This window comes from Poecilia reticulata, chromosome 14, assembly GCF_904066995.2.
Source record: "Poecilia reticulata chromosome 14, P_reticulata-male-v2, whole genome shotgun sequence".
NCBI classification, from domain to species: domain Eukaryota; kingdom Metazoa; phylum Chordata; class Actinopteri; order Cyprinodontiformes; family Poeciliidae; genus Poecilia; species Poecilia reticulata.
Window position 1 is genome coordinate 21,221,414 of NC_088843.1, and position 27,516 is coordinate 21,248,929.

A 27,516-nucleotide genomic window follows, 5' to 3' on the forward strand; every position below is an offset into this window, starting at 1 on the left:
ATTACCCTTCATGAACTTTCTGTTAACGAATCTGAGAACAAGGACTGTTCCTTTGTTTTTTGTTCATCAATTAGGAACTTTATTTTGAAATCAGATTTTCCACATAATTTTCTTGTATATCAAAGAAAATAAATTAGCTTATGAACAAAAACATAATTTCATATTAGTATTTTCAAAGACTTAAACATGAATATTTATGAACAAAATTCAGCTTGGTGCAATGACAGCAGAACATTGTAATATTTGTCTGGATCAGATGTTTAAAACATCCAAATACAGAAAATATAAAGTACATGTAAGAAATGTTTGAAAACAGAATGAGAACTTGATTTAGAGTTTGGATATTCATCATCACGATGACAGAACCTGTCTGGACCGGAACAACCTCGACAGGAGTTTCTTGATCTCTTTGGACTGAGCTCCATAGATGACGGGGTTCAGGCTGCCGGGGATGATGTGGAACAAGATGGCTACCAGTTTCCTTTGGTCTACGAACTGAGGGAAGCGATGGACCACAATGTGAAACTTTCCACACACAAACATGATCATGTAGATGAAGAGGTGTGTGCTGCAGGTCTTCAGGGCTTTGCTGTTCACAGACTTGTTCCTGCTGGTCAGACAAACCATGGTGATCCGGGCGTAGGTGAGGACGATGCTGCTGATGGAGGCTGTCAGCAGAACCACGGTGAAGGTCAGGCCGTAGATGTTGTTGATCACCACGCTCTCACAGGACAGCTTGAACAGCGAGGCATTGTCACAGTACGGGTTGGTGATCAGAGTCCTGCAGCGGCTCAAACGGACAGTCAGGCCCAGCAGAATCCCGACCAGAACCAAGGCCGACCCCCAGGCAGAGACGGTCAGCTTCACCACCATCCTGCTGGTCATTATCACAGAGTAACGCAGAGGATTACAGATGGCAACATATCTGTCGAAGGCCATGATCATCAGCACCGTGTGGGAAGCAGTGCCAAAAATGTGAGAACAGAAAGCCTGAACAACACACTCATAGTAACTGATGAGGCGCTCAGCCGGCGGCAGTAAGATATCCGACATCAGGCGGGGAACCATGTACGAGTTACCAAGAATATCGTTAAACGGCAGGTTACAGAAGAGCAGGTACATGGGCTGATGGAGGCTTCTGTCCATGCAAATTAGGATCACAATCCCCACATTAGATATCATAATGAACAGATAGATGGAGAGGAAGAAGAAAAAGAGAGGATACATCGATGTTGGAGTCACTTTTATCCCTTCCATCTGCAGAGTGAAGCTGTTGAAGGTGAAATTTTCCATCAGTCTGAAACAGAAGCACCAAATAAGTTCTTGGAACAATTTAATTAAATGAAATTAAAAACTGTAAATATTACCAGAGTTTTCTTCCTTCCTCTTGATTTAATGGACAGAGTGGCGACAGACTTCCAGCTCTGTCAGTTTTATGAAGACGTCCATTCATTAGAGAGGCAACGTCAACTCTGTGGTCATAGCAACAGAAATCAACCAGGAAGGTTGCATCATTGCTCAACTAAACTTATTTATAGGTTAAATAATTATTTCATATGTTTTCAAAGCGTCTGCAGTCATGCCACATTTTATCTGACTTTTCCGTTGTTAACGCAAGACAGCAGACGAAGAAAGACGGTCAATCTGATAATGAAGAGATGAAAGCAGTCTGAGTCAGTGAATGCATCACATCCCAACTGACTGCTCCTGGTCCGGGTCCACATCCAAACAGTACCGGATCAAAACCAGTTCAGAAACTGCAGTCAATGCTCCACTAAAGGCCGTTGCTGTTAGCTGTTAGCTTTTATCAGCTTCCTTCATCTACCGACCAGCTGCTGACTGTGCTGTCGCTCTCAGAAACTTTACAATCCATCAGAGATGACAACCATCTTTACTGCCATAAATAGAGCGCTGCGGCCTGTGGCCTACTATCATTCAGTAGTATGTTGCATGTGGGATGTGAGTTTCAGACGTGTTCAATAGGACAATAAGAGTTGAAATAGCTCTGAAGTACGGGAACTCGTCTCCGTTTGATCACAAACTTCCCTTCTTCCAGTCTCCAGCACGAGGAATACAAGCCATTCAGGGCCAACATGGCTACCACAACAGAGCCTCACCTTTCAAAATAAGAGCACACAGCATAACCGGAACTCCTCCACTTACATTATGAACAACGACACAAAACAAATTCAGATTTCATCAAATAAAACTTTTTAATGTGTCCTCAATAAACAGGTTTGGAGTAAAGTGTTCAGAAATGACATAGATCATTGTTTTCCTTCCTCTGGGTTCCAGCAGGTTGGTGCTACCAGTTTCCTATTTGCAGTCAGAGAGTTCTGCTGTTTGGTTCGTCTTCCATAAATTGGATTCTGAAGGCTCTTTTTGGGTCAAAGGAGTAATAAAATGTACTCTGGAAAACGATATGATGAAGTTTATTGTTTTAGAATCGCAGCAGATTGTGAGACTGAACCTTGAGTCTGACGACGTCGTTGTTTTCCTCTACATGGTAACTTTATGTTGTGACAGTTTCTATGGGAACCATTTTGATGCATCTCTCTCTGTTGAATAGACTCTGATAAAAAAAGGATCCCAGGCTGTGTCTGCTGCCAGATGATTGGTTGGGTTTGGATCCACTGGAAACCAGCAGGTACCAGCTTCTCTAACTGGTTCATGAAACGATAACCTGCAACTCATAGATTTATTGTTTCGTTTAAATTGGATGATTGAACTGTTGAGTTTATTTGAGAACATGTTGAATGTGTGTGAACGTGCTCTGTTCCAGGTGAATGGAAAACTCCACCTTCAACATCTTTACGCTGCAGCTGGAGGGGCTGATGGTCACCAGGTCCTCCAGGCTCCCTTTGTTCTTCTTCTTCTTCTCCTCCTTCCTGTTTGTTCTGGTCACCAATGCTGGCATGATCCTCTTGATCTTAGTTGACAGAAACATCCATCAGCCCATGTTTCTGCTGTTCTGCAACCTGGCATTCAAGGATATTTTAGGAAATTGTCTTGTGTTGCCTCGAGTCATGTCGGACATCCTGATGCCGCCGGCTGAGCGCCTCATCGGGTACCATCAGTGTGTGGTTCAGGCTTTCCTGGTCCACACGTTTGGCACCTCAACACAGACGGTGCTGATGATCATGGCCTTCGACAGATATGTTGCCATCTGTAATCCCCTGCGTTACTCTGTGATAATGACCAACAGGATGGTGGTGAAGCTGACCGTCTCTGCCTGGGGTCGGCCTTGGTTCTGGTTGTGCAAATCCCTCAACAGTAAAGCCTTACGGACCTGCAGCACACACCTCATCGTCTACATCATCATGTTCACCAGCGGGAAGGTGAGCATTGCTCTGCACCGCTTCCCGCAGTACGCAGAGGAGAGGAAGATGGCCATCATCTTGTACCACATCATCCCCTGCAGCCTGAACCCCATCATCTACGGAGTTCAGTCCAACGAGGTGAAAAAGGTTCTGACCAGCTGGTTTCAGCCCAGAAAGGTCCAATCATCAGTCTGAGTCCAACATAACCCGACAGCACTTTCTTTCATCTGTGCATGAAAGAAATGATTCTGTTCATCCATCCACGTAACAGACAGAACAGACAGAAACTCCACAATCTATCAAAAATGACTAACAGATTATTATTATTATTATTATTATTATTATTATTATTATTATTATTATTATTATTATTTTTATTATTATTATTATTATTATTATTATTATTATTATTATTATTATTATTATTATTATTATTATTATTATTATTATTATTATTATTATTATTATTATGTTCCAACCAGCAGGATTTCTTCAGGAGTCGCTGAGAGTTAATGAGTTAAATTTAAGCTGTAAATGATCAAACTATTTATTTTATCGATTAAAGCAATGTCGACACAGATTATTAACTCCAATGTAAAGATTTTTTCCACATTGTCCATATAGAGTAAAAGATCCTGTTTTCGTCTTGCTGAGGAGGGTTTTCCGGACTGTGGCTCCCCCTGCTGGTTACAGCATACATAGCAGTCCCATCTGAACAGTTCTCTGGTGTTTTTACCAAAGTTAACATTTCATTCATTTCCACTAATACTTTGAATCAATAAAAACTGTCATAATTTCATATTCCTGTCTTTTTTCCTTTGACCCACATTCTGAAAAACACATTTCTGAAAAACACAGCTTTTTGTTTTCATGGAGGAAGGAGAAGGTCAGGTTTCTCTCGGCAGAAGAGGATTTGTAACAACTTTAGGATGAACAATAAATATTTCAAGCTTGATATGAAGCTTAATATTGGTCTTGATGAAGACGGCCTGATGGTCGCGCTACCGGACCGCCTTCAGCCATAACTCCCGGCCTTTAGAGCCAAAGTCCTGCTGAAGTCTGGAAATCAGTTTGACTTGATTTATTTTTAAAAGTCTGAGTCTGATGGAAAAACATGACAGGAAATAGAGAGGATGTCAGCAAAAACAAACAGGAAGTGAATGTGGAGCAGATGAAGAAGAACCGGACAGTTTCAGTCTCACAACAAAACCCAAGAAAGCATCAAATCAGCTCAAAGAGGAAAACCTGAGAGACCTGCTGTACAAGAGTTAGAAGGATGGACTGGTCTGGGCTGAATTTAGATGCATGTCACACTTTTCAGATTTTTCCCTTTTAAAAGTCAGTCTGATTTTAGGCTGGTTTATCTCACTGTTTCTGATTGGAACAGGGAAATGAGAGGAACATGGGCGGATACGTCTGCTGATCAACTTCTGTTCACTTTTACTTTGAAGGAGTTTTATTTCCTCTGATCACCAGTTGTCATTATACCTCCCAATGCTCCCAGTGCTCTCAGTTCTTGATGGTTTGGGTTCAGTTACGTTCCAGGGTTTTAGGTCAAAGTATTAAAGTTGACCTGCCTCCTGAGTCTGGAGAGAAAAGATAAAGCTGTTAACAATGAATAACTGGAGAGTAGTAGGAGAGAGTAGCAAAGGGAGGCATGGTCAGCCTGCACTGAAAATAATGAACAACTGATTCAACTTAAGTATATATACTATGTTAACTGGTCACAAGTAATCAAGTTAATTTATGAAGTTTATTAAACGGGCAGTTTTATGTAAAATCATTTTATCTTTAAATCATGTATTAATGTTTTGATGTTTGAGAAATCCTTTAATCTCCATGGCAACCATTCAACTTTTAAAACACCTGAGTGGGCTTAGCCCCAACTTCGAGGCGCAGCTCCTCCGCCACTCAGCTCCTTCAGACTAGTCAGCAGCAATTAGCAAACATCTGGTGAGCTCATTATAGGAGCTGCTGCACAGAGCATGGCTGGTAAAAACTTTAAAGGGTTAACAGAGGAGCCATGTTGAGATGACTTCCTGGAGGCGGAGCTTCAGAAAGAGCAGGAATTTTTAAAGAGACAGAGGCTCAATTTCAAGGAGTTAAATTAGGAATTAAATGTTATTTAAGTCATATTTGACATATGAAGCATTTTATAACTGAAGGTAACACAGTTATTGATTGTGAATGTCGATGTGGCTGGAAAACACGATGCTGCTCCTTTAAGAAGTCAAGTTAAACAAATGCAGATCAAATAATTTTGATAAACTTCATTTAGTTACTTGTGACCAATTAATTTATTTTCAGTCTCCAGCAGCGTATACTGCAGCCGGTCCACCAAATTAATAAAAGTACAGCTTTAACCTCACAGACAGTTCGGTTTAAAGGGGAAACCAGATTCCTGGTCCAGATTCAGAATCTGAATCCTGCAGGAGAAGAGCTGACAGAGCCAGTTCGATCCCAGGTCCAGATGTGAAGCGGACCGGCCGGGGGGACAGCCTCCGCTGAGTCAAACAGCAGAGGAGAGCGTCCGACCGGTTCTGATGGGTGTCTGATCCGAATCCGAACAGCGTCTCCAAATTTCCTGGTTCCTCCCGCTGCCCCACCTTCCTGGATCAGCTTCAGGCTGCAGCATAGGAGCAGAACCAGAACCAGCGCCGCCGCTCTGCTGAAACCTTCACAGTAAGTCTTCTTCTCTGTTTCCTTCATCTTCATCATGATGGGTCTTCATGCTGCTGCTGGTCTGGTTTAGAGGAGACCTGAAGCCCGAAGCGGCTTCAGCTCATCGGAATCAAACTAATTCAGCCTGAAGCAGCTGGAGAAACGCGGCTGTTCTGATTTCACTGAAAACCTTCAAATTATAGATGAACTCTGAATTTAATTGATCAGGAAACAGTTGATCAGTTAATCTGATCACCATCTGCACGAAAACTGCAAAGAACTCTGAAGCTTTTTCTGTTTTCACATTTTATTCCAAATGTTTGCAACGCAACTTTGATGGTTTGCTGTAAAACCTGCTGATAACGCCAAGAGTTAATGATTAACTCTAAAAGCGGGATCTGCAGGAGGTTCTGCACCACGCAGTCCGTCAGAACCACCAGGAAGAGTCGGAACAATCAGAAGATTTGAACATTTAAAATCAGCCAAAGAACGATGCAAAAGATGCAAAAGCACACAGAAATCATCTCAGGTCAGTTTAACGTGATGATCGGGGTCCCCTGAGAGCCTCAGCCTTTCTAAAGGAGACCCGCTTAACGAGACAACAACTAAATATTGGAATAAAAAGAAACAATCAGAGAGCAGAAGTTGAGTTACTGGAGTTCATGAAACGGTTTTAAATTTCTCAACTGAGTCAATCATAAGATAGATGTTTTTATAATGTTTTTATGATGTTTTATGATATTTTTATGTTGTTGTTTTTTTACATTGTTTTACAATGTTTTTTGGGGGTTTTTTTTAGCTGCGTTCAGGTTTGTGGATCATAATTCTTACATTTATTTCCATGCCGGAAATAATAAAATGTTGAAGTCAAAAGTGTGATGAGCTCAGTCAGCTCAGAGGGACGATGTTTGAATTTCAGTCTTACTGCCTGAAGCAGCAGGAAGAGGAGACCTTCCAAACCGGAACCCTACAGAGGCTTTAAAAAGCTCTGGGATTGTTTTGCTGACAGCAGCGAACGAGGAGAGGCGACAAACTGAGTCCAAAATACTGTCTGTATTCAGAGAAAAGCTATTTCTGCTCCTGTTCCAGCATTATTACCCCGATGACCTCATCTCTCCAAACAGCTAGCCGACTGCTACGTTAGCGAGTCCAGCGGTTTATCGTTCTGCTGGTGACCGAGCTGCAACTGGACTCAGGTTTTACTCCAGAGGAAGTCATGAAGCTTCACTGCTGCTGCATGGGAGACAGGAAACCAGTCCAGTCAGTTTGACATCATGCAGGAAGTGTTGCTCCATCTTAATCTGGTTGCCATCCAGATGAAACTGAGCTGACGATGCTCTGATAAGGAACTGTCTCCTGTTGAAACAGGAAGTTAAATCACCTGGAACAGATTACTCAATAATAAAAACATGGCAGAGGAGAATCTGAATGATAATCGATCAAAGAAATGTTGAAATTATCTTTTAATGGAGGCTTTTTTCCTGCAGTTTAAACAGAACCTGAGCTGCAAACCTCAACAAGTCAAAGGCAGGTCAAAGTGCTTTACACTTAAAAACATTACACACCCATTATGAAAACAAACATTACATTTAATCAAATGCCCATGTTCAGTGTTTCAACATTTCTCAATTATGTTTGTAACAAAATTATTTTCTGAAAATAAAAACCCGCAGATGTTTGGTTTGAGACAATCAAACATTTTCTTTAGTGTTTTTTGAAAATATGTATTTTTACATTTCAAGCTTACAAAGTTAAGCATTAATCAGATTAATCTCAGCGCTGAACATTTGATGATTTCCTCACCAAGCAGAGACATCATCTACGGAAGAGGATTAGGGCCATTGGAGAAAAAAAACAGTTCGGACTTTAATCTCAGAATTCTGAGAAAAAAGTCAGAATTCTGACTTTAATCTCAGAATTTTTTTTTCCAGTGGCTCAAATCCTCTTCCGTAACCATCTGACCTGAGGATTACCACAACATATTTGTAGATAGAAAAACAATCATACATTTTGATATTAAGATCAGAAATAAAAAACTAAGAAAGTTTAAAATTTGATAAGAAAAAAAATTGATTTTGATACTAGGCTCAGAAATTTTCTAGAAAAAACTAGTTTGAAAAGACAAAAATTTGTGAAATATTAAGATTACTCTGAAAATTTCTAGAAAAAACATGGAGATTTCTGACTTTTGAAACTCGGAAATTTCCACGTTGTTTTTTTTAGGGTTTTTTAATATAATTTTTCTACGTTTTTGGCGGACTGATGGCCGTACTGCGCAGAGGACATACTCTCAGTTTCAGCCTGTTTTTATTTAAATGCTGCAGAAAACGATCCACGGCTTTGTAATGAAACATTGGTTACCATGGAGACGTGGGGAATTAACGGAAAGATGGAGGCCCTTCGTGGAGCCCAGAGGTCGGGCTGAACGCCACCAGACCTCAGGGGGGGGGGTTGCTACATACGGTCGCCTCTGATTTCGCCTTCGGTTCCTCTGCAGTTTCACTCCTGTCTTACTTTTCTCTCTGAGGTTTGCAGAAATGTGCTGTGTGTGCAGAGTGACGTGACTGTCTGAAATGTGCGAGTGGGAGGCGGTTCGGGAGCTAATGACAGAGTCCAGATCCGACCGCACCAGTCGGCCTCATCACTGTGTGTTTTGCAGGTTCTGCTCTCCTGTCCCCACCGGCCGCAGAGAAAAGATGGTGGCCGACAGCATGAACTTCTCTGGGTCCGCGGGCCGCCGCTGGAGCCCATTCCGCAGCATCAAGGTCGGTTTGGGTTCAGGGTGGAGCAGCAGACTCTGCTGATATGATGGATGGTTGGCGGAAACCAACATTCACTGTGTGGAAACACACCGGATTCTATTCTCTCTCTGTTTAAATCAAACCTTTTCTGACTCAAGTCAGTTTGAATTAACGAAATTTTGAATCTAAAAAATATTTGTCTTTTTTAAAGTGTGACGTTTAAGAATTACTCGGGTAAGAGCAAAACAAAACCCTGATTATGATGAGGTTTTCTTAAGCTTCTGATTAGTTAATTCACATTTGAGTTGATTTATGTTGATGCTTATTTTTGTGACATCATAGAAAATTAATATTGAGGCTTGAATAACATTTTTAATCTTGTTTAATCTTTAATCTTGCAGACTTTGTAATTAATTAAAAACCAAGCATTTTAATCAATAAACAAAACTAGCAACATTTTCAGTTTAAAACTCATTTTTGCTGCTAAATTATTAAACAAATATGTGAGCTCAACATTTTTAACCAACAGATGGGAACAAAGCTCTGTTCCAAGAGCGCATCAAAGTAATCAAATTACAATCAACTTAACCAATCAGACAGCAGGTCAGACTGCCGCCAATTGTAGCATTAAAGTGTTCAAGTAGAGGAATCTTCATCAGCGCAGACAGAGTGTCTGCAGGGTGTAACATGAGATAAAACAATTCAACTATTGCTGCAATATTTGAACAGCATTTGCTTAAATGACTGTTTAAAGTTGTTAGCATGTCCAGAAGATGTGAAGATGAAAGGAAGCTGGACTGTTGTTTAGCAGAAGCTGTTTGTTTATCCACTGAAGCAGAGCTGTGGTTTTTAGCAGTTAGAACCAGAAAACTCTGGATATCCTGGAGGAATCCTGCTGCTTCCTGATGTCTGGACTAATCCATCCAGTCATTGTTCTGTTCACGTAAATGTGAAGGTTTCAGGTCTAAAGTCCCAAATAAACTCTGTGTTTGACTTTCAGAACATTTTGTTCCTGTTTTCATTCTGAAACTCTTGGTCCAACCTCCCACACTTTTCTATTTTTCTTCCAAGCTGCCGGAGTTTCCTGGAATGAAAAAAACATATCCAGGGAGATCTGGTGGTTTGCAGAGAGGGGAGGAAAATGTGGAGTGGATCAGGACTTTCCTGAGCTCTTTTGTTGGAGCAGAGGATGAAACAGCTGCCATGTTGTCTTCCCTCTGCCTGCAGGTGTTTGTGCTGTGCCACAGTCTGCTGCAGCTGGCTCAGCTTCTGGTGTCAGGCTACATGAAGAGCTCCATTTCCACCATCGAGAGGCGCTACGGCCTGTCCAGCCAGAAGTCCGGGATCCTGGCCGCCTTCAACGAGGTCAGTGCCGCAGCTGGAGAGCTTCTCCTCGATTCAAACTCAAAGGTCTCATGATGATGATAGATGGAGACCGAGCATTGAACCGCACCAGCACCGAAATGTTACAAAATAAAATCTGAGGCAACAGCAGCGCCAGGTCAAAGGTCAAAATATTCACCCTACTTGGACTTTTCCACATTTTGTTCTGTTCCAACAACAATCATCAGTGAGTTTCATTTGAACCAAACAGAACAATAAGAACCTGATAAATGGATTTTATTTCAGATAGTTCTAAGTGCCATAAACACATCCTACAGTCATCACTCACTAAATGAGCAATAAACATTTAGTCAAACGCCATCATCACGCAAATACAAATCAAATATGTTGACTTTATTGCTAATCACCTCTGACCAGGTGAGGTTTTAGCCTTGATTTAAAGGAGCTCAGTGTTTCGGTTGCTTTGCAGTTTTCTGGAAGTTTGTTCCAGATTATGACCTACACAGTTACTCTCCCCTCTGCTGCGTCTTCCTGTCCTCCACCCATCCCTCTGCTCTCGTGTCCAGGTGGGGAACACCGTCCTCATCGTCTTTGTGAGTTTCTTTGGAAGCCGCGTCCACCGGCCGCGGTACATCGGGGGCGGAGCTCTGCTGGCGTGCTTGGCCTCGCTGCTGATGGCTGTGCCTCACTTCCTGAGTGGACACTACACCTACACGGACATGATCACCTGTAAGAACCGCGCTCTGACCTCTCATCCAGGCTGGACCTAAACATTTTCTCCTGAGATGGAGGTTTGCTTTGCCGCTTGAGGGTGAGCCTGTCTGTTTCCCTACAGCGTCCAGCAATAACAAGTCCGGCCTCTGCTTATCCTCGTTGCCCTCCAACCTGACGTGCCAGAAGGAGGACAGCGATACCCAGTGGGCCGTCTACCCGCTTCTGCTGCTGGGCCAGCTGCTGCTGGGCATCGGCGCCGTTCCCATCCAGCCCTTTGGCATCTCCTACATCGACGACTATGCCAGCAGGAGGAATTCTCCGCTCTACCTTGGTAGGAGACCAAAAATAAACTTTAACCCAGTCAAGAACCTCGTAGCCTCTGTTTCTAATGTTGGGCAAATTTAACAAGTTCAGAGTGTTTTCGTTTCTACAAACTAAACTCTCGTGCATGAACTGGTTTCTTCTAACGTTGGTGCTTCGTTGAGAGTCGACACCCGTTCCCTTAAGTTTGGGGAACCCAGCATGTATCGTCAGCTGTTGGTGTTACACAACAGGGTAGCAGAGCGCAAGATGGTGGAGCTGTTGCTGCTTTGTTTGCATATCTTCCTTTAACTTAGCAATCTGCAGTCTGGAGAACAGACCACTGGTTCAAGAACTCGGACTCCAGACCGCGTTGGTGGAAACGGCCTCTCGCTGTGCTGCTAGCACATTGTTGGCTGTAAGTGGCAGGAGAACAGGAGAGATCGGACTGACAGGTTCAGGTTCCCAGAGATCAAATCATGGCCCTTCACACGGATCTCGTGTCAGACGTGAGATCCGTGTGAGCTTCTTTCAACGAGAAGCTGAAAGCCATCCAGGAACTCACTGAGCTGTTCACTGGAATCCAGTAATATCTGTAATGAACTCCTGAAGACGTTAGCAGAGACAAGTTCAACCTTAATTTGAAAGACGTCCCATCTGCCGTCCCATCATGCCTCAGAGCTTCTGTCCAGTTTTCTACTGGACCAGATTAATCTAACATCGGTTAAACTACAGGTGGGGCTCGATTAAACTATTAATCAAGTCAATGGGAGGGTCTGTAAGTGATTAATCACATTTTAATTTAAAACTACATATGGAGAAAATCAACAACATTTTCAATTTATAAACCCTTTTTGGTGCTAAAGTAATGAATAGCTAACCAACAACAGAGATATTTACAGTTTTTAATCTTCAGGTTCTGCAACCACTAGACCTGAGCAAAGAGTTTCAGAAAGTCCTGATCATTCAGGACAACCTGCAGGTTGTTCAACATTATATAGACAAATAAAATATTTATTCATCTGTCAGTGTAGTCAAATAGCAATACTGATTAAAATAAACATAATTGTGAAACTGCAGCTTATCTGACTGACCTACTTTAACTGGTTTCCTGGACCTGAATCTGAATCCCAGATCTAAATCTCACCGGTTCTTCTCTGCTCAGCTGAAACTCCTTCATAGTAACTTGATGTTCTAACGATTGTTCACATCCAAATTAAAAACTCAGGAATCAGAATGCATGAAAATACACAAATACACCAACAAACAGAAAATTTGCTGGTTACCATCTGGGATCCATGAGCAGCAACATGTCAGGTCTGTAATATTTCTTCAAACGTTGGTGCGTTGACGGGTATTGGTTATAAACAAAGTTTTGAGTCTGAACTGATGTGTTTCTGGCGCTGATTGACTCAAAGCACTAAAGAAAGGTTTAGTTGTTTCTGTTTTTCTCTGAAGTTTTGCTTTGATGTGTTGCAGGTATTCTCCTTGCCATGACCTCCATTGGCCCGGCGCTTGGCTTCGTCACTGGATCCTTCCTTCTGCGCTTCTATGTGGACTTTGACAAACTGCCCAAAGGTGAGGATTCACTCTGCTGACGGGTCCCAGCTGGACCAAAACACAGACGGTTCACTTGTTTAACATTAGCAAACAAAAGGGGGGACTTCCTGTTTCACACAGACGCTCAAAGTGAAATAGAGGAATGGATGCGGGTCACTCACCAACTGACTGCTAAAACTACCAGGAGCAAAACATAGATGATTAAAGTCAAATGTACGCCCTTTAGGGAACTCATTGTTTCCTTGTTCTACAGAAATTATATTTATCACTGGGGAGTGGGCAGGAAATATGAGAACAACAAACATCAATTTGAACCCAGGAGCGTTTAAAAGCTCCAACCCGTTTCCTGGAATCCAGCAGTTCCTGAAGAAAACAGTGACTTCCAACAAGCGTGCTCCACTTTTAGTTCAGCGTTTGCGTCAGGCATGCAGCAGCAGCGCTGAACCCTCGGGGTGTTCACCGCGAAAAAAAGCCAGAGAAAATAAACCCTTCAGGCGTTTCACAGACCGAGCTGCTGGCAGGGACCAGCCTTCAGTTACAAATGTCTAAGGCTTGATTTCAGAACCAGGGAAAGATTCACACTTGGCTGCTTTTGCAGATAGTAAAGGTCAGAGGTCACTCAGCAGGATGCTACTTTTATCTCAACAGGAGGCATTTCCCTGCTTCTTCAAGCTGCTTTACAGCTGAAAAATAAAAACACTTTATTATTCAGTAAATATTCATTCAGCATCTAGCAAGAAAAAAAACAATGCAATTAAATCATTAATGCTCAGAAACTGAGCTAAAGTAAATCAGTATTTAAACATGTGAGGTCAGATTCAGCAGCGATACAAACAAACAGTGGGTTCAGGAAATAAAAACACATTTCAGTAGATTTCAATTTAGCTGTTGTGATCTTCAGATTGATGTTCGCTCAGGTGCTGCTCCAGTTTGACATGTTTGTGATTAACAGATCTACAGTTGGCAGACCTGTCGGAACAAAAGCACGTTTCTTCATACGGTGTGTGTGTGTATGTGTGTGTGTGTACAAGAAAGACAAGATGTTGCAACTCTGATTGTGTGTGGGTAGTGCTCATAGGTCATCATAAATCAAGACTTTGCACCAATTCAACTCAGTTCAAAGGTTTTCATAATTGAGTTGTAAAAGAATCTGGTCAACAATTAAATGCACATTCTCCAATGAATCAAAATGTTAAACCCGGTCACTTTAACATTATTTTAGTTTCCTACCTTTTTATTTTAGGAAAGAACCTGGCCTCTATCTCTGCATATTATTATTATTATTAATAATATTTAAACTCAGTGGAGGACTGCAGGAAACGGAGCCAACATCATTCTGGACCTTTTAACTTGTAAGGGAGTGAACATACTTTTAATGTTTAACTGAAAGTAAACTCTCATGTCTTTTACTTCCACTTTGAATGTGAGAGCACATTGAATCATTGAGACAGTGTCTTTTCTACATTTATATTTCTTCATTTTTATTTTGGCAGCAAAGGCTCATGTAGTTCTAACTTCATGTTTCTGAATCCTTCATTGGCTTTTTATATAATCCTTAAAGTGAAACTAATCCCCAAGTCAACTTGTTTTTTGCTGATTAACTGTCTAAAAGGTTTCCTCATGTGGAGTTCACACTCCACCATTAAAATGTTTTTATTTAAGTTGCATTTTCTGCTATATGCTGACTGGATTTTGGCCATAATAACTTATTTCCATAACAGCCCAGATGAACACGTTCTGCATACTGAGACTTTTGTAAAAGAGATTAATAATCTCAATAGATTTCAAGGAAACAAGTAAAATAAAAAAACAGAAGTAGCTAATATGCTCGTGTTGCTTGTTCGATGTAACCTACATATTTGAATGTAGTAAAAAAAAAGATCCATTTTAACTAGCTACAATATCAATAGGCTAAAAAATTATTTGCTACGTGAAATGTCTGAAACAGAGAGTAAAATGATAAATAGTTTTAGATGGTTTAGCAGAGGTTAACTATAGAGAACATAGACATGCTATTTTTGTTTTCTCCAGCAATATGGTCAAAACCTTTCTTTAAGTTCTTCACAGTTGGAAAACCATTAAGCTGACAAAAACAAACGATTATTGTTTTGTAAGCGTGTCATGACTTCCTGACATCTGCAAACACGGAGGAAGGAGCGGAAGTTGTTTTCTATACGTGGTGAGAAGAAGAGATGCAGTTATTGGCTGCAGCCTCACAGGCAGACCCACTAGATGTTATCAAGCACACCCAGTGGAACGCTGTGATTCTATTGGCTGGAATGGTTGCTAGGTGACGGTACTCCTTGACCCACCAGAGAGCAGAAAATAACTTGCAAGCAAGCAGAAAGGTTTGCGAGCGCAGATTTGATCCGTGCAGAGAGAAAGTTTGCACGGGAGGAAAAAATCTGAGGGAGAACAGAGAATATTTGAAAGAGAGCAGAAGTTTTGAACGCAAGAATTACAAGTTTTGAGAGCAGAGAGATGAAATCTGCTTTCAAATTTAAAATTTGAAAGTATAAGCTCTGAACTTATTGCGGTAAAATTCCCGCAAACAGAACGACCGACTACAGAGTTAAGAGTGACGGGCAGCACCCGCTGCTCACTCCAGATGGAGCGCTGCTGCTGTCGCCATTAAACCCTCCAACAGCACAAAAAAAGTCTCCAGAAGGTCTGAAGAGTCACCAAATGTTGCATCGTGGACAGTCACTAAGTTGGTTTGAGTCTCTCCTGGAACCGCCCACTGTGTGAGGGGTTTGTTTTCACAGGGGCTATTAGTTAAGGAATGTAATGATGAATGTTCTCATAAAGTAGTCATTCATCAAGGTTCCTGTGAACACACAATGACAGGAATGCGTGTTTGTGTGTGAGCATGTGGGATTATGAGAGTATTTTGTTCCTCACACGTTCTTTGTTGTGTCTTTGAACCAGATTATATGCTAAGCCTTTGGGCTGTTGAGCTTCAGTTTGTCCGTTAGGGTTGGGTCAAACTCTGATGGCTAACCCGGTGGCCTCCACTGGTTCTGGTTCTTGTTCTGCTGTGGCAGCAGGCAGCAAGCGCTAAGATAAAGTATATTTGTTACAGAGCTTTGATGCTGAGCTTCACATTCTGGGCCCGATTCACAGAAGAACAGACGGCTTCTTAAACTCATTGACATATAGATGAATTTTAACAGAGCAGCGGCCAAATGACATTCATAAAAACCCAGCAGATAAAAGTTTAAATCGGCAATCTGATGAATTTGTGGTTTCCAAACGTTTCACTCTCCAGGTGACTGGTCTTATATAATGTCAGTTTGAATAACGTCTGACTCACAATAACTTTCACTTTGCATTGTTTTTAAATGTGTCATCAGGAAGCATAACTGACTCTGCCAAGCATTAATATGAAAACCAGGGAGTGTCAGTATCTGCTGTCCTAGTTTTCAGGTGTTGGTGAAATTAATTCTCCAGGCTTTCTGAAGGACTGGGTTACAGTTCTTCAGAAACTGTTTACTTTGCAGGATCCATGATAGAAGGACCTTTCTTACTGAGTTATGTGGGTTCAGAAACAGTCTTAGCAGAATTAGTTCAACAGATCCCCATTTTTCATGTCCCCATGAAAACAACAAAGGAGAACAGAAAATGGAAAACAGATGGTTAAGCAGAAATGTGGACCCAGTCCAGACAAACTGCAGTAAATATCTGTCCTGGGGAGTCTGTTTCAGCTTCAGACACAGCAGGAACAGACTGAAGCTGATCAATTAGACTCTGATTAAATAGATGACAAGCCTTTTATGGAGAGAAATGAAGAACACTGGTATGTTTCAAAATATAGATGTTTTTTTGCTAATTAAATATTTAGTTTGAAGTGAAGTATTTAGCTCAGAGCTTAATATTTTGGTAATATTCTAAATTCACTTACCAATAAGTGGAAGTGAGCTGCAAAATGCTTTCTTGGAGATAAATATTTAGCTCAACAACAAAACATTTAGTTTGGAGCTAAATATTTAGTTTGCTAATTAAATATTTAATTGAAACTGTGACATTTAAATTAAACGGACTGTCGCGCCTCTCTCCCAGTAACCACAGGAGACTGGGACCAGTTGATCAATTCAGTAAAGCTTCATGGGACAGTTGATGCTTTGCTGAATTTGACTGGGAAATAAAGTTTTTCTCCCAGGTTTTTAAGAAAACCTGGTCACCGTTCTAGCTTTCAAAGTTCATGTTTTTTAGTTCTCATCAGCGTCCGTTAGCGTGTTCGTGCAACAACCGCTCTTTTACTCTCAGTGGTCACACATTTCTGATTTTCATTGTACCGTAAAATCAACTGATATCAAACAAAAACATTGAGACAAACTGTTTCCCAACCTGCTCATGCAGCCACTGTGAGCCTCCAGCGTTCTAAGTTCAAGTCTGGTTCTGTAAAAGCACTGTAAGCATGACAGCATCATCTGCATAAGAAAACGTTTTCATTTTTAGTTTTTTAAGTTTACCTCAGCTTCTTAGAGCGAACTGTGGTTCATAAACTGGAAAATAGATTTCATAGTCTCACCTGGATGAAACTCTGAGCACTGCAGCTGGTAACATTAATGAACATGAAATGTGATGTTAAAAGTCTAACTTCATCAAATACGGGACTAAATGTGCCTTCAGATACATTTGCTGTGAGCTGGCACATTGGAGGACAGCCATGCTGGACGTAGGCTGGAAGCTGTTTATTTTGTTGTATTTTTTACCTCGGAGTGATCAACTTTCTATTATTTCTATCTCAGTTTGATGCAGCAGGACCTCCCACACTTCCTTATCTGTGCCCTCTGTTCCCCACATCTTTCCCAGTTTCCCGTTACAACAGTTTAATCTGTTATGTTGTAACTTTTTTTTTTTGAGCTGTCTTTAAATGCAACTGGACATTAAGATGTCTGCACCGTTTTTGCATCTTTAGGGCAGAAACTGAGACATGTGAGGAACGTCTCATGGCAGATGAGTCATGCCATGAGATGTTTGTGTGTCTCATGGCACAACTCGTCTGCCCCTCATGGCTGTGTGTGGTGGAGTCATGGCAGAAAACGAGCAAAATGCAAAGACCATGGCAGATTTTTCCTAACAAATCGAGTTGAGTGATGCTGCTGGATGCAGATAAAGTTAGCTAAACTAGCTAAGCCAAGCTAAAATATCAGCTTAAACTTATTTAGTAACTTTTTGTTAAAAAGGGTAATTAGGAGTAGTTTTACTACACTGTACTATTTACTTGAGTAATATTATTATTGCTACTCTTACCTGAGTAATTGATTTTTTATTTAAAGAAATAAACTTCAGAGATGGGAAACATTAGTTTTTCTACATGTTGCTGTTTAAGTCGTTATTGCTGATTTTGTATTATTAAACATGGTTATTTTATATGAAATTTCATGTATTTATTTTAATGTAAAAGCCCATTGACGGCCCTACTAAAGTCCTCCAGAGCCGGGTCTGGCACCTGATTATTGGTAGATCTGTAGAAACTAAAATACAGAGAAAGTAAAACCGTGAGCATTCCTGCTGGATGGGTTTGAACAGGTTTTGATCCAGTTTCCATGGAAAGCCTCATGGGAAAGTGACAGAATGCCAGTGATTAATCATCATTTATTATCTCAGATCTTCCTCCCAGACAGACTATCAATTAAACAGCAAATAACACACGGCTGTATGGTGAAATGTGTAACATGTTATTTGAGATCATTTCTCTTGAATTCGGAGGATGTTTAAATTAAATGCAAGTTGTGTTTTGTGTGTGCGGTCCAGGTGAGATAAAGCTGGATCAGAATGACCTCCGCTGGGTCGGGGCCTGGTGGCTGGGCTTCCTTGTCGCCTCCAGCTTCCTCTTCCTCACTGCTCTGCCGTACCTGTTCTTCCCCAGAGAGATGCCCAAAGAGGTGAGTCAGGCTGGCGAATCACTCTACCGCCGTTTCACCCCAGAACAGACACCATTACTCACCGTAGCAGAACCTGGAATTACATGAAAAGTTACTTTTCATGACACGAATGTTGGAGGTTAAGAATTATGTAAAAATGAGTGATGATTCTGTCTTTGTCTGCAGAGTGTAGAGATGAGAATCAGGACTTTTACATTAGGACATTTTTCATGATTTCCCCATTTTCATTCCACTGTAAGTTACAGCGTGTTCAGCGTCTCCATGTTTATCTTTGGTTTGTAGGGTGGGGGGGGTTGCCTCTCCACTGTTGCCTCTCCTGTGTGACTCTTGAGTTACCTTGTGATGAACTGTGGATTAGACCAGTCCAGGGTGGACCCAACCAGCAACTGTCTTCTGCTCATCTGAGTTTGGTCCAGTCAGGTAACGGCTCCAACTCAGACCTGAAGGAGAAGCAGTATTCTGGGTCTGCCACCTATGGGGCCATGACTGGAACACCTTCAGACCGATCTCTATCTGAACTGTCCCATGATGGATGACATAACTCCTTGCCTTCTGAGTCCAGAGATCCTAGAGGAGCCAAACAGCTGTGAACCTCTGCAGGCCGTGATGAAGCTTATGGCTTTAATCCACCAACAGAGCCAGACGTCTCCTCAAAGGAAGCCACCTTAAGAAAACCTCGTTATCACTCCAGATGTGGTCCAGTCCAGGCAAAGTCCAACATGCACTGGGAACAAGTTAAACTACCAGCTGAGGATACATACAGCTCCTGCTGCAGGTTCACAAGGACTGGAAGGTTGTCAAAGCAACCAGGTACCCATCACCCCCACAGAATGAGGACCCGTTAGTCAACAGATCAACACTTGAGGAATTGGCCAGTTCAGCAGATCTCTGGTTGGGTTGACTCTGTTCAGGATGAAAGCCTCTCCGCTCCTCCTGGACCTCAGGTTCAACGCCTGGAGCCTGGACCGTTGGGTCCCATTGTCTGGTCCCTTGTAGCTAGGATTGCCTTTGTTGCTCCAGTTGCAACACTGAGAAGTGTGCTAACCACCGTGATCCGTTGCTGTCCAGAGGCATCTGTCGCTCAAGGCTAATCTTGTTCCTCTGTGACTCAGTTGCTCACAATAAAAACAAGCACTGTGGCTCAACAACGTGATGATTCATGTAGCACCTAATGTGTGTGATTAAAATGTTTGTGGGCAGGCGTAGCTCCTGCAGGCCACCAGTCAGATGTGTGATTAGAGGGGAGTCTTCACAGCTCTGGGAGGATTTTTCCAGAGGAAGTCATTTCCTCGAACACAGTTTATGTGCAGCGGGCCGCCTGTGGTCCGCTGCCTGATGAAGATCTGCTGAGGTCAGTTAAACGGCTGAACAGAGGATCAGGTTTGTTGACAGAAGCCGGAGAAGAGGACAGAAGAGGAGGCAGGAATGTCATTAGATATGACTTAGTGGAGCTCAGTCCTGCTGCAGCTTGTTGAGGTAAAGAGAGTTCAGTGAGCTTTGGCTCCGACCCATTTAGCAAGCAGCAGCATAAACATTATATAAACTCTGCACATGTTTTCGCCTATACGATGCAGCTGTGTAGGAGATTACGCAACAGAGTTCCAGTTTATAAAAGACTTCAGTGAGTTCAGTGCAAAAAGACTTCAGCTGAAAAATAAGCAACAATTTTTACTTTCTGTTTCCTTCTGGAGCAAAGCGTCCTGGAATCTGTATGAGAATCTGTTTATGCTTCCAGAGCCACAGAGGCAGCACAAATGAGACCCACTCATGTTCAATCGATTGCAACGTTAAAACAGGAAAATCCACAAGTACAACGTCTGAATTCTCAAATTAATTCACCAAAGACGGGCTATGTCATTGACTACATGGGAATATAATTTACTACGATGAATATACACATGGATTTATTTGTGAAACCTGTTCAGTCTAGTTCTCGGTCAAGGCAGACAAAGCGAGAGAGCAATGGAGGGAAAATTATATTTTATAAGTTTAGTATTCAGCATTCAGCTACATGTCATGTAAATGTGGGTCAGATCAGCAGCATCAGGTTCTGACATGAAACCAGGTCAGCAAAGGTTCTGACTCAGACATGAGCCTCATTCTTCTGTAATGAAAAGAAGTCAAACTGACAGTCAGTCAGTTTGTCTGTATTTGGACCTGGTGTTAAAACTGAAAGTCAGAGACTTGGCTCTGACCCGGTGTTGTGCAACGACCTGACAGAGATCCAGCTGTTCAAGACCAGCTGCAGAGTCTGCATGTTGCAAACAGGTCCGGTTCATTTCCAGAGACAAACCAGAGAACAGATGACAGAATATTATCAGTTTGAATAAAATTATTTTTCAGTTGAAATGAATGTCTGCCGGCCAGTTTCATGAGAACGAAAGAAAGAAAAATAAACTCTGTTTTTGGTCCTTCAGCTGACAGTGAATGGTCGTTTGCAGACCAGAACCGTTCATCTGGTTCCTCTCTGTGCAGAATGCAGAGGACGACCAGGAGTCCAGAACCGACATCGAGCCGCCGCCGAATACCGACCCCATGAGGGATCTCACCCTGCTCCAGTTCCTTAAAAGTAAGAGTCGGTTTCCCTCTTCTGCTTCCTATCTGACACAGCTGTGGACACTCTGGGTCAGGATGCCGACCGTTTGCTGCTGACCGTTTGCTGCTGACCGTTTGCTGCTGACCGCCTGCTGTCTCAGAGTCAGAAGCTCTGCATCATGATCTTTGGCTCAGCCCAAGTAAACATGCAGAACAATCATGTTTACTGCGTGATGAACGATGAAAACGTTCATCTGGAAAAACGTTTTCCAGATTACTGACCTAAAAATTAAACCCAAAGTGTTTACACGTCCCAACCGGTCCAAGCTGAAACTAAAACAGATCCGATTCCCCAGGTTTCCCTCGCATCGCCCTGCGGACGCTGAGCGGGCCCATCTACCTGCTGGTGGTTCTGGCGCTGGTCAACATGGCGGCGCTGGTGTCCGGCCTCGCCACCTTCATGCCCAAGTTCATCGAGAAGCAGTTCAGCCAGACCATTCCCTTGTCCAACATGATGATTGGTGAGAGCGCCGCAAACGCCAATGCTGTGGCTCCAGATGATTCTGAACTCAGCAGAACTCAGAATGTTCTAGTTCTGGTTCTATGACTTTGTGTTTCTGTGTTTTAAGCTCTTTGAGCTGCCATGTTGCTGAATGTTCTAGAATAATAAACTCGATTTGCTCTAACTGGACTTCCCTGCTTCAGGAGGAATTGGGATGCCGCTGGCGGTGCTGGGCGTGGTTCTGGGCGGAGCTCTGATGCGACGGTTCAACATGTCAGTCAGCGGCGCCAGCAAGCTGTGCACGATGGCCATCTTGCTCTGCTTGATCTCCGCCCTGCCCATGATCTTCATCGGCTGCTCCACCCAGAAGGTCGCCGAGGTTTACCCTGTCAGGTAGCGCCTCCGTCCGCCTCCATCAGTGATTCATAACTCACAGCCAGAGTCTGTAGTCAGCCATGCTCAGGAGATTCTGTTGGACCTGGTTCTTTTTGGGTTTGTTTTAAACTCCTCCACCAATGTGTGGTTCTGGTTCTGATCCCAGTTGGGCTGAATTGGTCTCTGTGTGTCCCCAGGAACATTTCCCCAAAGTGCAGCGCTGGCTGTGGCTGTCCTCCGGATGCGTTCAATCCCATCTGCGGTTCCAATGGCGAGGAGTACAGGTCTCCCTGCCACGCCGGCTGTTTGTACAAAGTAATGGACGCAAACAAAAAACCCACGGTGAGCTGAGTCTTCAGTCACTGAGTTGAATATGGATTCAGTAACTCCAGATTTACATCAGACCAACAGAACCATCAAATCACAGCCAGGTCTGAGTCTCCTCCAGTCCATTACTTTGGTACTCCATCCTAACTTGCCCGCTGATCTCCTCTGGCTCAGTTGGTGCTTCCATGACGTTCTGATGATCTGCAGAGGTTTTTCCACCTGCACCATCAGCTTCAGCCCTGCTGTGGAGCAGAAAACACCTCCACTACCTCTGCTTAGTGTTCAATAACTCATCCTGCACAGCTACGACGGCCGACAGCTTCAAACACAGCAAACAGCAAAATGATCCACAAATATTTGAACAATGCAAAGTCCAAAAAACAAATTCAACAAAAAACGCCACAAACAAAAAACACCCAACATCATGAAATACAAGCAAAAGGGAAAATCCTGCAAATGGCAAAAACAACTGAAAATATGAAATATGACGTCCTCCAGACCACTAGGGGGAATCTGGAGTCTGTGATACTACCAGCGTAAATATGCTGCTGATTTTCAAACTACGTGTTTGAAAAGCACAACAAACCTTTGCTTTACTGAGGGTTGGGTCTCATATGATCTGCTGATCGACTCCCTCTGCTGGACTGGAGGACTTCCATTATGGAGGAACTTTTCAGTGTTTTATACTTGCAGCTGTTTTTACTGTAATCACAGCGTTTTACTCCAGGCTCCCATTTCCTTTGTTTGCAGCATTTTTTTCATGTGATTTTTGTGGTTTGGAGTTTGCATGATTCACATGTTGTTTTCACCTGTCGGCCATACTGCCCTCTCAGCGGGGTGACCTGGGTCAGGCCATGCAAGCAGGTGGTCGAGTTCTGATCGTCTGTTATGAATTTATAATAATAATAATGTTTTATTGAACAAAATAATCTAATACTACAAGCTGTATGGTTTTAAGTTGTGATGTGAGGAGTTGCAGAGGGATGAAGGTGGATGGAGTGAATTGATATTCTTTGTTTTTTGTTTTATATAAAATTCATATGATAAACAAGTGAGGACCAAACCTTGAGGAATAAGAAAGATGTTCTGTAAGCCGGTGTCAAAGGTTGCTCAGAGTCGTTAGCAGAACATGATGGAAATGATTCTCATCCCAAATGTTTAACAGAACCTCTGGAGTAAACCGGATCACGTGTTCTGATTCTGTTTTCAGAGTTTTGAACTCCCAAAAAACGGTTCTATTCACATTGTTTTTAAAGTCTGATACCAGAGCTCAGGATGAGGAATGTTACCATGGAAACAGTGTCCTCAACATTATCCCGACCATCTGTCTGTTTCTGTAGAACTTTACAAACTGTCGGTGCATCTATGACGGTTCTGGTTCAGCCCAGCCCGGGACCTGCGGCAGTGGCTGTTCCCATCTCCTGCTACCCTTCATTGTCATGATGGGGATCACTAGCTTCATCATCTCCTTCACCCAGACGCCCTCCTACATGATGGTACTCAGGTAGGAGAGCCACAGCTGGCTTCTGGTTGGTTGGTTGGTTGGTTGGTTGGTTGGTTGGTTGGTTGGTTGGTTGGTTGGTTGGTTGGTTGGTTGGTTGGTTGGTTGGTTGGTTGGTTGGTTGGTTGGTTGGATGGATGGATGGATGGATGGATGGATGGATGGATGGATGGATGGATGGATGGATGGATGGATGGATGGATGGATGGATGGATGGATGGATGGATGGATGGATGGATGGATGGATGGATGGATGGATGGATGGATGGATGGATATTTGGATATTTGGATATTTGGCTGGTTGGTTGTTTGTTGAACCCGTCAGAACCAAAGATCAGGAAGGGAATCCAGTTGTTTTCCAGCAGCTCTGTCCGTTTCTGGCTCGTCTGGAGCTTCACAAACCTCCCATTCCATTCTATTCCATTCCATGTTTCCCTTCCTCACAGCCAGAATTTCCTGCAGTCTTGAATTTTAAAGCTTTTTTATCTTGAATGGTTCACTGTAGAGATTAAAGATCAGGTCTGGAAGGAAATCACATAAACCTCTCTGGTTCATCCAGAGGAACTCACTGATATAACAGATTCTGTTCTGGGATCCGTTCATCATTTTTGCATTTGTTCTGCAGGACTGTTCCGCCTGAAGATAAGTCCTTTGCTGTGGGAGTTCAGTACATGCTGTTCAGAGTCCTCGGTGAGTCACGGCGGCCCGTGAGAATCTCTTGCATGTTCTGCTGTTGTTCTGCCATCCAGTAGAGAAACTGGCTCAGTTCTAAAGGGAACCAGCTGCTGCCAGATGTTTGTGGCCTTGTGAGCACTGGCGCCACCAGAAGTTCAACTTGTACAATGTTTTTCTCTGTGCAGCGTTCCTGCCCGGCCCGGTTCTGTACGGCAGCGTCATCGACACCACCTGCATCATGTGGGGTCAGAAGTGCGGACAGAGGACTTCCTGTCTCTACTACAACCTGGACAGCTTCAGACAAAGGTACCAGCTCCTCCCACTGGTCATCCCAGGAACATTATTCACTTCCCAGTAATCAGTTGAAAAAAATTTATTGGTATTACATTAACCAGGTTGGAAGGCCTCCGCACCATCACCCTAATCTTTAACATTTCTTGTTCAGAACCAAACTCAGGCTGCTTATCCCCCTGATGGTCCAGTAAACCCGGTTCTACCGGAACCAAAACTTCATTATCTGTTCCATCTCCAGCTGCTGTAGTTCTCTTCCTCTCTGCTCTGAGTCAAACCAATCAAACCCTTTGAGCAACCAGTTCCCCTCCTGGCCTGTGGGAGAGCTGCACCAAGAATCACTGAAAGAAATGACACATAAAACTTCCTTCTTCTGACGCCTCCATTGGAAACTAAAATGAAGGCGTCAGATTTTAGCGGTTGGTGAATTTCTCTTTAGTCTTTGGCTAAAGACCACGAGCCATTTCTCCTGCTAGCTCTAGGCTAGCACGTTAGCTCTGGCCATATTTACCGAGAATCCCCTGCGCTGTAGTCCACTTCCTGCTTTTAGAGTTGCTTCCGGTCCACTTAGCATTCACATTCAAGTCGAACCAGAGTTCACTACAACCGAACCCAGGCCAAGGTTTGTAGGACCAGAGGTCAGAGGTCGGTTAGCGTTCACACCCCAGCAACCGGACCGGACTTTTCTAGACAAATGGACTGGAGTTGGGTTGAAGTGGAGATGCAGCCTGAATCCACGAGGGAGACCTGGGCTCAGGCCAAGTTTATCAGGTAGAAACAGTGTTGTAGTATTCGAGATCGGTCTTGGCCTCGATACCGGTCTCGAGACCATTTTTTGATGCTCTTGTCTCGGACTCAACCGCATCTGGTCTCGGTCTTGTCTCGGTCTCGGGCGCTGAGGACTCGGCATTTTATTTAAAGACCAGTCGAGACCGCAACTGTGAAAATATCACTAAACATACAGCATACTGTCCAGTTTATTTGTTAACATCTTTGTTTTCAGTGGATACAAAACGCACCGATTAAAATCCAACCAATAACGTGACTTGCCAATTACGTGTTTCTGTTTCTCCCGCCTTCATTCCCCCCCCCACCTTTCACTCGCAGGCGGCGCTCCAAGACATGCGCACTGGTTTTCTCTGAGTGGGTAGAAGTCCAGCATTGTTCACTCCAAAATTCCCCCGAAAGTTAAAGCAGTAACTCTTTTGTTTTAAATCATGTTCAGCTGAATCGTGCTGCCTTAGCAGATTGTCCTTCCCCTCTCTCTGTCTCCCAGGAACCAACACAACTGAGCAAAGGTGCAATCTGGACATGTGCGCTCATTCCCTGAGCTGAGAGTCCCAGTCCAGTCATGAGCACAAGATGAAACAAACCCTTAATCTGTTCAGAAAATGATTTCATGTCTTTGAATAGTTCAAAAACCAAAGAGTGTCTGATTCCTCTGGTGATTCAGGGAACGGTGAACCTATAGCACTTTCTCTGCTTCCATCACTGTCAGCTTCACGCTATCAGTCATTTCAAGTATTTCCCAGCAGTCAGAGTTGGCGTTAGGTAGTGACTGCAGCTCTGTGTGTGCAGGTTCCTGGGTCTGATGGTGGTGTTTGTCTGCGGAGCGCTGCTCTGCTTCCTGCTGACCATGGTCGTCCTGAGGAGACGAGCCGGAACTTTCCAGTTGCCACTCAGAACCAAAGGACGCTACGAAATGGTGGGAGAGCAGAAAGCTCCGGAGAAAGAGCAGACCCCAATGAAGACCTGAAGAGAGGCAGCAGGAGGACAAGCAGGAAGTGCTCCTGACAGGAACAGGAAGCTGCCCACTGTTTCTCCTGGTGTTGGCATAAAGAGCTGGTCGGCCCTAACAAGACAGTGTTTTTATGTTTGTGCCTCTACTACTCTGCACCCTCTGCTAATGTTTGCTGTGAGTTTTTGTACACAAAATGTTTTTTATTCAGAATTTTTTTTTTATCCATACTGTGGAACCTTGGTGGGTTCTGCAGCCCGACGCAGAACAAAGACAGAAAACTGATCTTTAAATGTTTTTTATGGGACTTTTCTAATTGAACTAGAGCGCAGCTTTTAAAGTGAACACAGAAACATCATAACAGAAAATATAAGCTCTTTCCATTATCAGTGAACTGCAGTTCTGACCTGAACCCGGTTCATTATGTACATAAACCCAGACTCTGTCTGAAAGGCTGTTCCAGTTCATCCTTCAGTCCTCTCTAACCTGACAACAGCTGCACGGAAACTGAAATCACATCGACTTTAGACAGTGACTTCAGAAATCTGCTTTTAAGAAGCTGTAGTTCTTCTACCATCCACTAGGTGCTGCTCAAACGATCAGCGCTCTAAATGAAGAGGAAGACGAGGTGAACGGCTGATGAAGACGTGTACCTGACTTTAAGAGATTAACAATAATCGGTGAATTCTTCAGATCAGAGCAAACGTTCGGACTTTCCTGCTGCTGCTTTGTGTTTTCAGACGTTGAACCAAATTTCAGGCTCAACGATACTATTTTATATACCTCTACTACATATAAAATGTATTTTTCTACAAGTGTGTTTAAGATTTTTGATTGAAACTTCTGGTCTTTTTCAGAACAGAAGCAGTGACTTTATTACTTTGATTCAAGGAAACGTATGTAAAACAAAATACTAAAGTTTGTTTGTCTTATAAACTGTGTTTTTTAAGAGTAAAAATTTTTTTGAGTTTTTTTCTGTTTGAGTTTAAAACCAACAGAAAAGATGTTTATGAAAAAAAGGTTGTATGATTGGTTGGATGT

The 27,516-nt window shown here is 42.9% G+C and overlaps 3 protein-coding genes across 3 annotated transcripts; 2 read left to right on the forward strand and 1 right to left on the reverse strand.

The window, feature by feature from the left end:
- Window positions 1-104: 104 nt before the first annotated feature.
- Window positions 105-2,040, reverse strand: LOC103459872 (olfactory receptor 8G17-like). Its single transcript, XM_008401799.3, has 2 exons — window positions 1,368-2,040; window positions 105-1,297 (listed from the first exon to the last, which is right to left on the reverse strand). The coding sequence occupies exon 2, from the start codon at window positions 1,291-1,293 to the stop codon at window positions 352-354; it is 942 nt and encodes a 313-aa protein (XP_008400021.2). The 5' UTR covers window positions 1,294-1,297; window positions 1,368-2,040; the 3' UTR covers window positions 105-351.
- A 746-nt stretch (window positions 2,041-2,786) lies between these two features.
- LOC103459931 (olfactory receptor 4E1-like) lies at window positions 2,787-3,515 on the forward strand. Its single transcript, XM_008401869.2, has one exon. It carries the CDS (start codon window positions 2,787-2,789, stop codon window positions 3,513-3,515), a length of 729 nt encoding a protein of 242 aa, XP_008400091.2.
- A 4,813-nt stretch (window positions 3,516-8,328) lies between these two features.
- Window positions 8,329-27,448, forward strand: slco2b1 (solute carrier organic anion transporter family, member 2B1). The gene is given in 17 exon segments (XM_008401796.3): window positions 8,329-8,395; window positions 8,398-8,478; window positions 8,481-8,508; window positions 8,641-8,746; window positions 9,950-10,087; window positions 10,633-10,795; window positions 10,902-11,111; window positions 12,560-12,658; window positions 18,401-18,531; window positions 21,007-21,100; window positions 21,423-21,587; window positions 21,772-21,961; window positions 22,141-22,285; window positions 23,611-23,774; window positions 24,397-24,461; window positions 24,632-24,752; window positions 26,316-27,448. Coding segments are annotated over 17 exon segments (2,130 nt in total). The 5' UTR covers window positions 8,329-8,343; the 3' UTR covers window positions 26,494-27,448.
- Window positions 27,449-27,516: the final 68 nt, after the last annotated feature.